We start from the raw sequence: 14449 nt of genomic DNA, 5'->3' as shown, positions 1-14449 counted from the left end.
CAGCACAATGTTTACCTAGGCTTTTCACTTCCCTCCTATCAGCGGGAGGGAAGGGACACGGGCGGGTAGCGCCGATGCGGAGGAGACGGGGAAGCGGCGCTAACTGGCAGCGCATAGGTAAACATTGTGCTGGCGACACGCTGCGTGTCGCCAGCACTGCGGAGGAATAGCGGCGAGCAGGGGGGACATGGAGGGACACCATGGGGCAAGGGAGGCTGGTCTTAGTGTGCACAACCAGTAACATATTTAAATCCCACCTCGGGTTCTCTTTAAAGGGATCCTAAAATGAGGAAAGTCACTTCAGGCCGGGCCGGATTTAGGCCAAGGCCACATAGGCCATGGCCTAGGGCACCACAGGAGTAAGGGCACCAAAGCAGCAGGCTAAACTGCTCCAGCAGCCACTTTGCTCTCTGTGCATGTTTGCATTGTGGCCGGCGTCTATGGACCGGGGCAGCATTGGAGACAGAAAGGAAGAGGAAGCTTCTGCACCGGAGATGAGTGGAGAAATGAGTGACACTGATGGCTGCTGCAGTGTGAAGGCGAGCTGGCTACCTATAATGAAAGGGGTGAGTGGAAAAAGGAGGGATTATAGGAGTTAAATCCAGCCCTGACTTCAGGTTTGATACATACCTAAGAAGAGGGAAGTTCCGGATACAAGAGGGAAATGGCACACATTCATTTTTTTCCGAGGTGCTAAACCAGCATACAAGTCAATGCAAAAATCCATAAGGTCTGCACACTCAATTGAAGAAATAGTGATAAACAGAGGGAAGGCTCTGTCCGTCCCGTCATTCCTGCGCTACCCCTTGTTGAAGATTTGCTTAAGTAGCACTTTTACCACAGATGAGGTGTTTATTTCCTTCGTTGAAGCATATAAATGAAACATAAGTAGCCGTTTTACTAATATGACAGTATCTGTAGTTGTTTCTTTCCATCAATCAAGCCAATAATTGAACTCTTTCATAAGGGCTGTGCCTATATGTCCATTTAATTTAAAGATGAGTGTTTGATGAGTGTACTGCGCTGGGAATACTCAGTTACTGCTGCTAAGAGAAGCTAGAGTGCCTTTGTTGAGGCTCAATTCAATTAAAATTAGTTGTACAATGCAAATCTCTGTAGAGGTTCTCTAGCTTCACAAAACATAAGTGATTGTAAGTTTAACCAACACAGAGCACTGTTATCAGCAGTGACAGTACTATTCAGCAGAGAACCTTTGTGCCTCTTAAGGTGCGTACACACTAGGGTTGCCGCGATTTACCGGTATTGCGGTATATCACGGTTTTACAATGCACGGTAATCACGGTAAGCACTTTTAGGAAATACCGGTTTTTGCTGTATTTCCGCATCCCCGCCACTGCTCCGGCATTGACCTGCTCTGTGTCTCCCTTCCTAACAAAGACAAGCTCCCAAAGCTTGTTCTTGATTGCGGGAGGCTTGCCGATATGAGTGCAGGAGCTGGGCGGTGATGCGCGTCCTGTAATGACGCGGCCACGGCTGGAGCGCACACGGCGAATGATTTTCCCGGCAATGTATCTGCTTGTGTTTTTTTTTTTTTTTTTGTATTGTGGACTGTACCACAAAGGCAGAGGGGGAGTCACCAGGTCATTCCTGCAAAATAAATAGGCAAATGAGAAAAGGCTACAGCCCGTTCTCCCTTCTGCTAGATGCATGCAGCCCCCTGCCTCCCCCGACTGCAGAGCTGACATAAACACTGATACAGATCAGTGTTCAAAGGAATGTCCAGCGCTCCTCCCCCATGAAAATGATGAGTATGCCGCCCGCCTGGGAGAAGGAGCGAGAGACACACTGCACGTGGGGAGCTGAAGCTTGCGACACCAGATAAGCAGTGCTACTGTGTGAGAGGTGCTGTGTTTGTATGAATGCAGCCAGTGTGTATACGTACTATGGCATGTGTGTGTGTGTGTGTGTGTGTGTGTGTGTGTGTGTGTGTGTGTGTGTGTGTGTGTGTTTTATGTGTCCTCATGCCCAACGCTCCCCCCTGTTCTACTGTCCCCCTACTTTTTAATAAAATCGCCCGCAGTGGCTTAGCACAGGACTTCACCTAATTCATGTCCGCTCCACCCATTTGCATTTTATTTTTCAGCTCTGGTATCCTTTAAAGGAAACCAGAGACGCAGCATAGTGAAAGTTTTATACATAACTGCGGCTTCCTCCAACCCATTATGCGCACAGATCCCTCCCTCGCTGCCATCCTCAGCCTCTTTTATCGCTGTTACTGAGTCCCGTAACTTTGGCCAGTCGCGGCCAGTTTTACGCATGCGCAGTGCGCTCCCTCTGTCTCTGGCAGAAAATATTACTATGCCTGCGTAGTATTATTTTCTGCTGTAGAGAACGCACTACGCATGCTCAGACTTGCCGCGACTGGCTCAAGTTACCGGACTCAATACCAGCGATAGAAAAGGCTGAGTATGGCGGCGTGGGAGGGATCTGTGCGCATGATGGGTTGGAGGAAGCCGCAGTTATGTATAAAACTTTCACTATGCTTCACCAACATTTTTGAAGTGGACCTGAATTCAAAACGTCCTCTCTGCTCAAAGATATGCAACAGCAATTTCTTTCTTTGCTACAGCTGATACAAATCCTAAAATAAATCTGCACAGTTTCTACTTCCTGTTTCATGGAAGCAGCCATATTAACCTACTGTGCTTTCCAATGGCCTTATTATCTGCCCTCTCTGCCATAGGCAGTCATGTGACACGAGAGATTGAGATTTACTTTTGGTATTGTTTTTTTGACATGTAGAAGAGTAAATATTTCAAGCATGACAGGAGGACCCTAACCATTAAGAGTTTAATAAAGAAGAGTTTGTTCAACTTTGACATTTTCTCATTTTTATAAGGATAATTGTAATGAGAATAATTGCGCAATACCGTATACCGTAATACCGTCATACCGTGGTATTTTTTTTGACGGTTATCATACCGTGAATTTTCATACCGTTGCAACCCTAGTACACACGTCCTGATTGTCGTTTGGTTTGGTAGTTCAAACAACTTTTATGGCAAACAACATGTCGTTCAAACGTCACGTACACACGCCCAACAAAGCGGCCAATGAACTAATTTACATGTCGTTTGACAAACTGGAACATGGCATATGTCGTCCTACTCTCTCTGTACACATGAAACAATCAGCCGGCTGATCCTGGTATCTTGAACTAATTTGGTTGGTCAAACGACCACTGGTCATTTGTACACACGTACAGACCTAACAGTCGTTTGAGTGACAGTTGGTCTAGCTGATCCGCCACGCGTATCAGTCGCTCGACTACACGTACACACATCCAATTTGTTCAAACGACAAGTTGGACGACAAGTTGGTCGGAAAATCAGGATGTGTGTACGCACCTTTAGTGCAACCCTCTTCCAGCCTGTGATGGCAGCTGTGCAAGGACTGTCAACTGCTATCTGCACTCGGATCAGGAACTTTCTTTATTGAGGACTTTACTGTATTAAACTGTGATTTTATGCTTGCTTGTAGTTTAGCCTCAAAGCCCTACTGGTTTCCACTAGTTCATTTTGAGACTAGCAGGGAACTCGTGCGAGTTAGGTTGTCAAATACTGTACATAGGGAATAATTTGTGAAATCTGGATGAAAAATGGAGTTGTTGCCTTCAGCAGATTCCTTCTTTCAAAGAAAAAAATCTTAGTGTTTGGTCTGGAAAAAGGCTCTAGTTTTAATAAAGTTCTTTTTATATCACTGAGCAGTTTTCATGCATTCCTTTTGCAACCGAGTGCCTCGCTGAAGCACCAGGGGACCAAAGGGCAGCACTGAATATTTATTTTTTGTTGATGGCCCAGTAAGAGACAGTGGCATAACCTTTAGATAATCCAGCACACTGTTGCCATGCAGTGTTCTTATCCAGCCGTCCTTATTAAACGGGATACGCCGCACCCTGCAGCAATACTGTGAGGTCCTGAATAATCAGAACACTCCCTGTTTGCCAAGGACATTTTACAGAAAATGACATTTTATGTTCCCTCTAAGCTCCTTGTTAGTGGAATAATACAGCAATCTCACTGTAGTATTTATAGAGCTGACATGTTCACTTACTATTTTGGTGCAGATTATGAGAATATTGCTGGGCTTTGTTGCTGTTTCTCAGCAATGCCAAAAATACATACTTGCAGAATGCAGCCTTTGAAAGCAGCATGTTATCAGAAAACTACTTTATATATCAGTACATAAAACATTGCGGCCTGTAGCATTTGTTTTTAAATTCCAGATCCTGCCTGGCACAGCTCTAGAACTAAGTAAATACCTTAGATTTCCATGGACAGAAACAATCATTTGTGATGGATTTGTGTAGAAAGCGAGCATGTGTGTAGGTGTCCCCTGACATCAGTGGCCTCCTCTCCTGTGATTGGCCAAGCCATACAATCTTTGCCCCTCGCTATTATTGTGTTTGCAGTGATAACGTTGTGTTTGGAGGGGTACTTCCTGCTAATCCAACCAACTCTTCTCTCCACAGTACTCTTTGGCAAATAGTCAAGCAGTGTGTTTGCACAATGATTATTTCTAAAAGTGGACATACGTTAGGTGACTTGGCAGCCGATTGACCATCCGATCCAATTATTATTGGATCGGATGAAAATCGGTGCCGCCAAGAGCATGCCCAATCGATTTTGGTAGGGCTCGACTTGTTCGATCAGGTGCGTGGCAGTAACGCCGTGCAATACTAGGAAGAGCAACAAACGCGACGAAACTCCGGGTGCTGTCCCCCTAATATAAAATGTCGTCCCACCACGTGGTTGCTGGCGTATACATGGGCGCTTGTGTGAGGTCACACATGTGCCCGTGTTACACTGGCAGCCACGTGAAACGGGAGTGTGAAGACGGAAGCAGGAGCAGACACGGACACGTAAAGTATACTGCACACTACAGAACATTAGGGGGGGACAGCACCAGAGGCGGTGAGGCAGCGAATGGGCCGTCACATAGCCGATTCCCAAGAGATTTTCATGCTGAAATCAATCAGGAATCAGTCTTCAGTGTATGGGCAGGCAACAGATCTCTATTCGATCAGGGAGATCTGTCTCTTGGTCGATCTGCCCATATACATCGTCTGACGTATGGGCACATTAAGATGTCAGTGTAATTGATTATCCTAGGTGGGTATGTATGCAATATACAACCCCCCCCCCCCCCCCCCTTATTGTGTTCTCCTTGATTTTGCAACCCCCAGCTATGACACCCTTCCCATGGACTAACTCGGACTTAAATTGCTTAGTCTCTGTAAAATCACATGATCATGCATCTTATACCCTGTTTGCATGTATAACCTTGTGCTATGTTGTATAACTTTGTGCTACCTCTCTGTCTGTCACCCCTGTTTACATTGTATGTATCCCTATTTATTGTTTAGCGCTGCATAATATGTTGGCACTTTATAAATACAATAAATAATAATAATAGCATATTTTTTTTTAGATTGGAAGACTGGATAACCTTTATTTTAAAACGAAGGTCTGTGTTTTATTTAATTGAAATGATTAACCATGCAGCTTGGCATTGTTATTTTAATACTTATGGCCAGTGGATTGCAACTCTTAAGGTGCCCATTAACAATACAACATTTTCCTCCGAAGCAATCTTACAATCAGATTTTTACAATTGAATTGTACAGAAAACCATGAGGAAGGGGGAGAACATCGACCTGAAATGCTTTTATGGTCGATAGGAATAGAAATTTTGTTGATCGAAATGTTGCATTTTGCGATCATATCTGAAAAGAGAAAGTGCCTTAATCATCCGGTTTATGGGAATAATCAATAATTGCTTTCTGATTACTTTCCATCCTGCAAATTCAATTGATTGATCGCATATGATGAAAATATTGTACGGTTAATGGGCACCTTAAAGAGGAGCTGTTAGGTATAAGGTCTCAGAGAAAATAAACACATATATCAGTAGCTAAAGATTGGCTGTACTTACATTACATATGCATTTCACTGTCCACGTTTGGATTTCACAGAATTTGTATATAGTATATGCAGAGATAGATGCTCCTGACAGCTCATGGCAGGCTCCATGTTTTTCTGTCAAATGTGTCGTCATGTCCTGCCTACTTCCTGATCACAGATAAGCTCCTACTTGAACAACACAGTGTGCAGTGAATATTAATGAGCCATGTGGCTAGGAACAATAGCTGACTCCTGCAGAGTACTCTGCCCCGAGATTTATCAGTGCTACACGCTGGACTGATTACAAGCTTCTGTAACGTCTCATTAGCAGCCGAGGGGAGGGCCCCAGAATGCTTTGCAGTTTAGTATGCGGCTTGCGTCCTTATGGGTCTATAACAGACTTGCTGATAAGCACACATCAAAGGTAACTGAGATTTTTATCTTCACTAATGGCTTTTGGGCTTCCTTCTAAACTGTTTAACACAGGAGAATAGAGGTTTAAATTAGCTTCTGCAGCCTGACAGTTACTCTTTAAGACTCCTGTACTGATTGGCTGAGGATGCTCAAACAGCTCTTGGCTTTGAGACTTTGCTTTGCGCAGTGGAGAGAGAGTTTTCTATTTTCCCATGCGAAGAACTGCTAAATGTTGAAGGATATACAGGCCTAGTGAACGGAGGGGGGTGGGGAGGGGGGAATCTTTTAAAAGCTCACTGCCTTGTTGTGTCATCACCCCATATGTCTGGTAACAGATCTAGTATTGATATGCTAATAAACAGCACACTAGGTTTTTATTTTTTCAAAGTAAACAAGAAAAACAAATCTTAGCAGTACTGTATATATATTATGCTGGGAATACACCATGAGTTTTTTCGGCAGATAGATGGCTCGATAGATAATTTCTGACAGGTCTGATCTGATTTCAATCGTTTTTCTCATAGAAGTGAATGGAAATCGATCGGAAAATCGATCGGACAGTAAATCTGCCGAAAAAACTTATTGTGTATTCCCAGCATTACATGATAAAAGCACTGCTAGGCTGTGTCGTATTAGTTAACCTCTTGACGACCAGCTAACACCGATTGGCGTAAACTGGTCGTCTGCGGGTTTCCATGGAAACGGGCGCTTTCCATGTCCGTTCACGGAGGGTGTCTCCGTGAACAGCCGGAGAGCCGCCGATCGCGGCTTGCCGGCAAAATGTAAACACGCGGGGAAGAAATCCCCGCTGTTTACATCATATGGCGCTGCTGCGCAGCAGCGCCGTAAGGCAGATCGGCGATCCCCGGCCTCTAATTGGCCGGGGATCGCCGGCATATGATAGGCTGATATCTGTCCTGCGCAGCTCACAGGGGGAGGGAGAGGGACAGAGCGCAGAGAACGCTGCGGAGGGGGGCTTTGAAGAGCCCCCCCCCCAAAGCGCAGCAAGCCGGCGGCGATCAGACCCCCCCAGCAGGACATCCCCCTAGTGGGGAAAAAAGGGGGTAAGTCTGATCGCCCTGGCATAATCCTGATCTGTGCTGCGGGCTGGAGAGCCCACGCAGCACAGATCAGACAGAAATCCACTGGTCGTCAAGGGGTTAACATGTTTCTTGCAAGATTCACAGGAGGACACGAGGTACAAGGGGGACGCAATAATTGGGGGAGAACATCAACAAGGCGGCCTTGGCGCACAATGTTTACTTTATTTTTTTGCCCTGATTTTTGTCCTCTAAACCTAGGTGCGTCTTATAGTCAGGAGCGTCTAATAGTCTGAAATATACGGTAAGTTTATTCTTAATTCCCAAAAATGAAAATCATTCTACTGACAACAGAGAGCCTACCTTAAATCATTTGATAATGCCGTATGAGATCATTTTTGTGCATATGTTTTCATTTACACAATTTATGCATAGGCATTCATTTATGCATGAAATTTTACGCAAAATTATTGCAAATTGTACTGAATCAGGGTATAAGTGTAAGGGTATAAGTGTTAACCAGGATAAGCACGCTTTAACACATTACCAAGCAACGCCAACTTGTTCACAACCATTCAGTAAACAAATGTTTATACATCACGATTTGAACATTCATTTGAGACAATACTAAATTCATGTGTGATTAACGGGTGATTAATGCTATTTTCTGTCATAATACCCAGTGGTTTTGTAAAAACATATATTAAAAAAAATGGAATTGCTTTTTAAAGTGTATGAACAGGTCCTCCTCTGATAAATACTGTTTTCAGCAGCCCATAATCATTGAGCAACTTAAACATAACTTGGTGGGTGCCTATTCTTTTCTAGTGTCTCATTATCCTTTCTCCTTGTCTGCTATGATTGCTACTATTTTTCTTGTTTCTATACATGATGATTATGTAAACAAAGTCAAATGAGACAAGGAAAATCCCAAAATACTTTATCAGGAGACAATGTTCCTGAGAAGTAAATTTTCCTGAGAAGTCAGAAGACAATGTTCCTGAGAAGTAAAGAGAAGAGCATTTCTCTGACTGATTCTGTTAAGAGATTATGCAAGCAGGGTATTAGGAAGGCTTAAAGAGAAACTCCAACCTAGAATTGAACTTTATCCCAATCAGTAGCTGATACCCCCCTTTACATGAGAAATATAATGATTTCCACAAACAGACCATCAGGGGGCGTTGTATGACTGATTTTGTGCTGAAACCCCTCCTACAAGAAGCTCTGAGTACCGCGGTACTCTGGGCAAACTGGCACAATGTAACAAGGTTCACAGACAGGAATTAGCTGTTTACAGCTGTCTCTAACAGCCAAAACAGCTAGGAGCAGCTACATAAACTGCCCACAGTAAAAATGTCACCATGTAATAAATGTCAGAATGTAAATCGGGGAGAGGAAAGATTTTACAATGAGCAAACACTGACTAAATCATTTATACATAATTATGGTAAAAAATGAAGCACTTTTTTTACTACATTATTTTCACTGGAGTTCCTCTTTAAAGGACCACTATCACGAAAAAAGTAGGCAGTTAAAATGTGACAGATGACAGGTTTTGGGCCAGTCCATCTTTTTAAGTGGGATTTTTAGGGCTTTCTTTGTTTTCAACAGCATTTCCTGAACAACAGTTGCAAAATCTAGCTGACATAATAGTGTGCAAGTGATTAGGGAGGCCGGCTGGTATCTTGCTATTTTGGCAGTTAAACTGCTGTTCAGGAAATGCTGTTGAAAACAAAGCAAACCCTTGAAATACCCTATGAGGAGATGGATTGTCCCAAAACCTGTCGGTTCTGTCAGATTTTAAATGCCTACTTTTTTTCGCGATAGTGGTCCTTTAACAATAAAGGATGTTAGTACAGCAATCTGATGATCATCATTTTAGGATATAATGGAGATTAAATTATGATTGGTTATACGATTTCAGCCAGACTTCTTTGAAGGCAATACTGTCCTATTTTGTGACTGGTGGTGTATTTTAAATATCTCAATTTATTGCAAATGTTAAGTTTGGACTTTTTTTTATTTCCTACTGCCAGAGGCAACAGAACTTAAAGTTCTCCTGTCAGATTCCCAGTCGGTAAATGCTTCCCTAAAAGCTCGAGTGGAAAATCTTGAGGCCGCATCAGAAAGTTTTGTTCTAATTTCACAAAAGCTAAAAGACACACGTGATGCAGGAAATGAGCTGAGAAGCGAATGTCAACAACAGCAAAAGAAAATATTGGGTAAGACATGTATGTAAAGCATTTACAATGTGCATAAAAAGATTGTGCCACTATTGCTGATGGGAATGGTAGCATGAACACCTACAGCGAGTGTAGATAAACCTTTACACAGTAAATTGCAGAATGTACAAAACAAACCTCACATATAGAATGGAGCACCGATATTGATACATTATAAATACAATACAACAGGGCTGTCAGGCAATTGGTATTGTTTAAAAGGAAATAAATATGGCAGCCTCCATATTCTTCTCACTTTAGTTGTGCTTTAAAGAGACACTGAAGCGAAAAAAAAAATTATGATATTATGATTTGTATGTGTAGTACAGCTAAGAAATAAAACATTAAGATCAGATACATCAGTCTAATTGTTTCCAGTACAGGAAGAGGTAAGGTCCGTACACACGCCGGACTTTAGGCAACGACGGGTCCGTCGTTGCCTCCCGCTGGGTGGGCGTGCCAGCGACAGTCCGGCGTGTGTACGCTCTGTCGTCAGACTGATACGGCTGTTTCTGAGCGATCCGCCGGAAACTCCAGTTGTTATCTCTATGCAAATAAGCCATTAAGCTCTCCGACTAAAGGCCCATACACACGTCGGATTTGCGCGAACGACGGGTCGTTTGAACGTTCCGTCGTTCGCACGTTTTCGCATGAAATCCGGCGTGTGTACAGACTATCGTTCGGGAGATAAGACTGGTTACCAACGATCCGCCGGGCGGATCGCTGGTAACCAGTCTTATCTCCCGAACGATAGTCTGTACACACGCCGGATTTCATGCGGAAACGTGCGAACGACGGAACGTTCAAACGACCCGTCGTTCGCGCAAATCCGACGTGTGTATGGGCCTTAAGTCTTTGTCATGGAGAGGGCTGTTATCTGACTTTTATTATCTCAACTGTAAGTGAACTGTTTATTTTTTCTCTGCTAGAGGAGAGGTCATTACTTCACAGACTGCTCTGAAAGAATCATTTTGAATGCAGAGTGTTGTGTAATCTGCACATATTATAGAATGATGCAATGTTAGAAAAAACACTATATACCTGAAAATAAAAGTATGAGAATATTTTCTTTGTTGCTAATCTTCTAGTAATTATTCATAGTACACAACCAATTCACTATATCATATTTTTTTTTTTCGCTTCAGTGTCTCTTTAATGCGAGACTTGTGACATTGCGCATTTTTTGCCAATATTATTTATTATTTGCCATTTCATCAGAGATCCAACCAGGGTTTGTTTTTTTTATAAGAGCACGTATTCAAAACAATTCTGTATCTGGGTCGCTAACTATGAAATTATGGGGAAGAAGAGGTCATCAGAAAAAGAGCTCTAATGACATAAAACATGAAAGGAATAGTGTAATAAACAACTGAATCAAAAATGTGAGGCTAAAAAATAACAAAATATTGCTCTCCATTGTGCTGGTCTGTGCTGCCATGAAGTGTATGCTCAAAGTTTAGTAGAGTCTTCAGTCTGGGCTTGTGAGGACTTGGGCCATAAATCATGTGCCTTTAGTACCTATGCTGGATGCTAGAAAATGTCACAACCAAAGTGTGCAATGATGGCACCCTTATTTTTATCATAACAGTCACTTCAAGGTATAACAAAACTTTCGTAATCTTAATTGCTCCCTACACAGTCATGCCTCCACAAAAGCAGAGTGTAGAATCTATGACTAATGAAATCATTTCTTATTAGACAAGTTGTGGCAGAAATCATCCTTAGTTGGTTCCCATTATTTTCTCAATGAAACATATAAGGGAAATGGGCAGGGAATGGACAGGACATGGACTGTGTGAAAAATAATTACACAGAGATAACACTAAAATGGTTTCATTCTTACATTAATGTTCTTGATTTGATGTGTTAGGCCCCGTTCACACCTAAAATCGCAAAACGCTAGCGATTACCACTAGCATTTTGCAGGAGTGATTTTGCAGAAAAAATCACTGGACAGAGTGGCGTTTTTTGGAGCGATCGCGATTAGCAGTTCTATACATGCTAATCGCAATCGCTCCAGAATCACCGCCAAAACGCTGCATGTAACGCGTTTGCGACTAACGCTAATCACTAAACGCCCACAATCGCGGCAGTGAGAACACTGTCATAGGGAAACGTTTGCTACGCGGTTTACAAAACCACTAGCGGTTTGCGGTGAGCGGGAATCGCGCAATTCCTGCTCAAGTGTGAACGAGCCCTAAGTGTTCCTATTCTTATAATACAGTTTTATGTAAAGGGAACTGAGCAGCTACAAATGAAAACCTATATAATGAACTTACCCGCAAGGGAGCTTTGTACTAGAATGAGCGGTGATGGGAGAGGCAGGGGATTGGGTGATCATCATTACTTACCTACGGTGTGCTGCTCTGTTGACCACCACTTATGTATGGGATCCACCATCTTGCCCAGGAGAGCCTGAAGTCTGGCGCATTTCAAAGTTCCCAGCGAAGGCACGCCTGCACCCGCCGCAATGCGTGCCATGAGATGTAGTTTGTGACTGTGAGTAACTGTACTTGCATCCACGAACTACATCTCCTGGCATGCATTGCAGTGGTCACATGTGCATGAGTTCGCCTTCAAAATGCAGCACACTGCAGGTAGGGGGGTACATGAGCAAGAGGCAGGGACTATTCCAGGCATCTGAATGATAAAACTACATCTTCTGACTTTGAATTATTTGTGATATGCATGGCGAGGGGTGCGGTGAGGGTGTGGTTAGAGGTGTGGCCTTGGTGTGTCTTAAAGTGTCCCTCTTTCTTAGCTCAAAAAGTTGGGAGGTATGTGGTAGATTGAAGGAGGCTTTAAAAAAACAGGGGATGTCCTGCACTGTCCTGCAACTCCTATTGCCCCTGTTGTTCTTTCAGTTAGTTAGCATTAACCCAGCTCTGTGTGCTTTATCACTAGTAGGGCTGTAAGACTTGCCTCAGTATGTAATAAATACAAGATGGGAGACTCTTCTTGCTACTAGACAGTAGGGTGTGAAGATGGAGTCTGATTTTAAGCTGGAATGGAAAAATCCTTTTCAGATGAGTCAACTTGTAGACTGGTGAGTATTACAGCAGGATGCTTGATAAACATTAGGCCAAGAAGTCAGTTAGATGAAAGAATACACAGAAGAGAACCTTTGACCTGTGCATTACTGAGTACATGCCACATACATTGTAAATCTGGAAGCACATAGGTCTTCTATAATTGCTCAACATTCCATAAAAGGTAAAGCCAACCGTCTGTCTGTTTCACATAAAAGCTACAGGGATTACACAGCTATTCAAATGATTTCTTTGCAGTTCAGTCATTTGTGTGCGCTGCTCATCTCCCCCATATGTGCAGTGTGGTTTAGTGTTTCAGAGTGGCTTGTATGTCTTCTGGAAGTGTAAACAGGGCTGATGTCATGAGTTCTTTCAGTTTGTGGTTGAGCAGCTGTGGTTTCCTACGTCAGATCAAAATTGGAAGGTAATGTGTTCCGTTAGAGAAACACACGTGATGTTTAAATAGTGAACACCACTGTCACGTTAAGGCAGTTACTCGCATCAAATCCCCTAGTGTGCATGAGGTATTCCCTCCTCTTATGCTAGGACAAAAGGGCCTCTTCACACAAGAAGCACAAGGTCCCTTGCTACACAAATATCAGTATCTCCTAAATTTTGACACTAACGTGTTTCAGAGTATACATGAAGAGATAAATAAATATAACCTTTAAAGTATTTTGTTCTTCACCTTCTCGCACTTAAACCATATTAGGTGATAAGGCTTTCATAACGACACATGTTCTAAGGTTTGGAGCAACATGAGAAAATGATACATGGTCTGTGGGGCTAACCGGTATCTGTGCAGATACTTTGAGCTGAATAATAGGGCAATGATCCAGGGAGGATGAAAGTAGAGTCACTGTTTTCACAAGCATTAGTATGTCCTCATGACTAGAGAGTAAATTAAATAGTAGATGCTTAGACCAAGCACCACCTGGCTTTTATAAATGGCTTCAGGGAACGCCTCTTGGCAAATTTAACAGTACAGGATGTGCAATTGCATCTGCGGTACCAGGTACGGTAGCTCCCAAGTCACATAGTAAACGTGTTCCCACAATTTGGGTAACACTCAAAAGAGGTCAGGAGTAGGCATGAGACAGCAGGCACGCAGCGCCCCGCCAAAAGTAATTGCATTACTATGTGAGCCAATGTCTCTTTATAGGATTACAGAGATAGTGTAGTCGGTTTCAGCCCTTTTTATTTCTAATACTGCTGATGCAGTTCAACATCCTGTGCCGTTATCTATGTTATCTGGGGCGGTAGAGGGACAAAGTCCACCTAATACCATAATTTGTAGGGAAGACATGTTCAATTTTACCCAGGGCCCCATTTCACCTAAAACTGGCCCTGATTTTTAGTCCTTTTATAAAACTGGACCATCAAATATTGTACCATTTTGATCCGGTTCTGTATCATGTCTGAAAAAGAAACTTAAAAGTTTCTAATGCTTGCAAGTAAAAAAAACCAAAGCTCTGTAAAAAAAAAATAATAATAATAATACCTTTTAATGCTTGCAAGAATCGACTTTTGTTGGTATGACAAAGAGCATTGGGTAGACTAAATGTAATCTCACATCATTTCTCAGTCTAATGACCAGCGGTTCTGAATGTAAGCCTGGCTTCAGGCGCATAACGAGACAATTTGCATATACAGTAGTGGTGCATTGTGGGTAACTGCAGATGATCACTTACAGCTGAATTATCGCAAATACCTTCTGTTCTAAGAAGGCAACTCACACCAAGCATTGCCTATTAGTAGCAGGGCTTTTTGGTCTCTTTTAGTCCCTTGTACTTTCCCTGTGATTTTGGGTCACCCCGAGC

The 14449-nt window shown here is 42.9% G+C and overlaps 1 protein-coding gene across 3 annotated transcripts in view; it reads left to right on the top strand.

Moving 5' to 3' along the window:
• Positions 1-14449, top strand: part of LEKR1 (leucine, glutamate and lysine rich 1) — a 319504-nt gene that overhangs the window by 122137 nt on the left and 182918 nt on the right. For all 3 annotated transcript variants that reach the window (XM_068280847.1, XM_068280848.1, XM_068280846.1), the window contains exon 6: positions 9415-9600. In XM_068280847.1, the coding sequence (XP_068136948.1) occupies positions 9415-9600 (186 nt within the window). The remainder of the gene's footprint in view (positions 1-9414; positions 9601-14449) is intronic.

The sequence above is a fragment of the Hyperolius riggenbachi genome, chromosome 4 (genome assembly GCF_040937935.1).
Source record: "Hyperolius riggenbachi isolate aHypRig1 chromosome 4, aHypRig1.pri, whole genome shotgun sequence".
NCBI lineage: Eukaryota > Metazoa > Chordata > Amphibia > Anura > Hyperoliidae > Hyperolius > Hyperolius riggenbachi.
The sequence above is the reverse complement of the archived record's forward strand: the minus strand, read 5'-3'. Positions and strand labels throughout refer to the sequence as shown.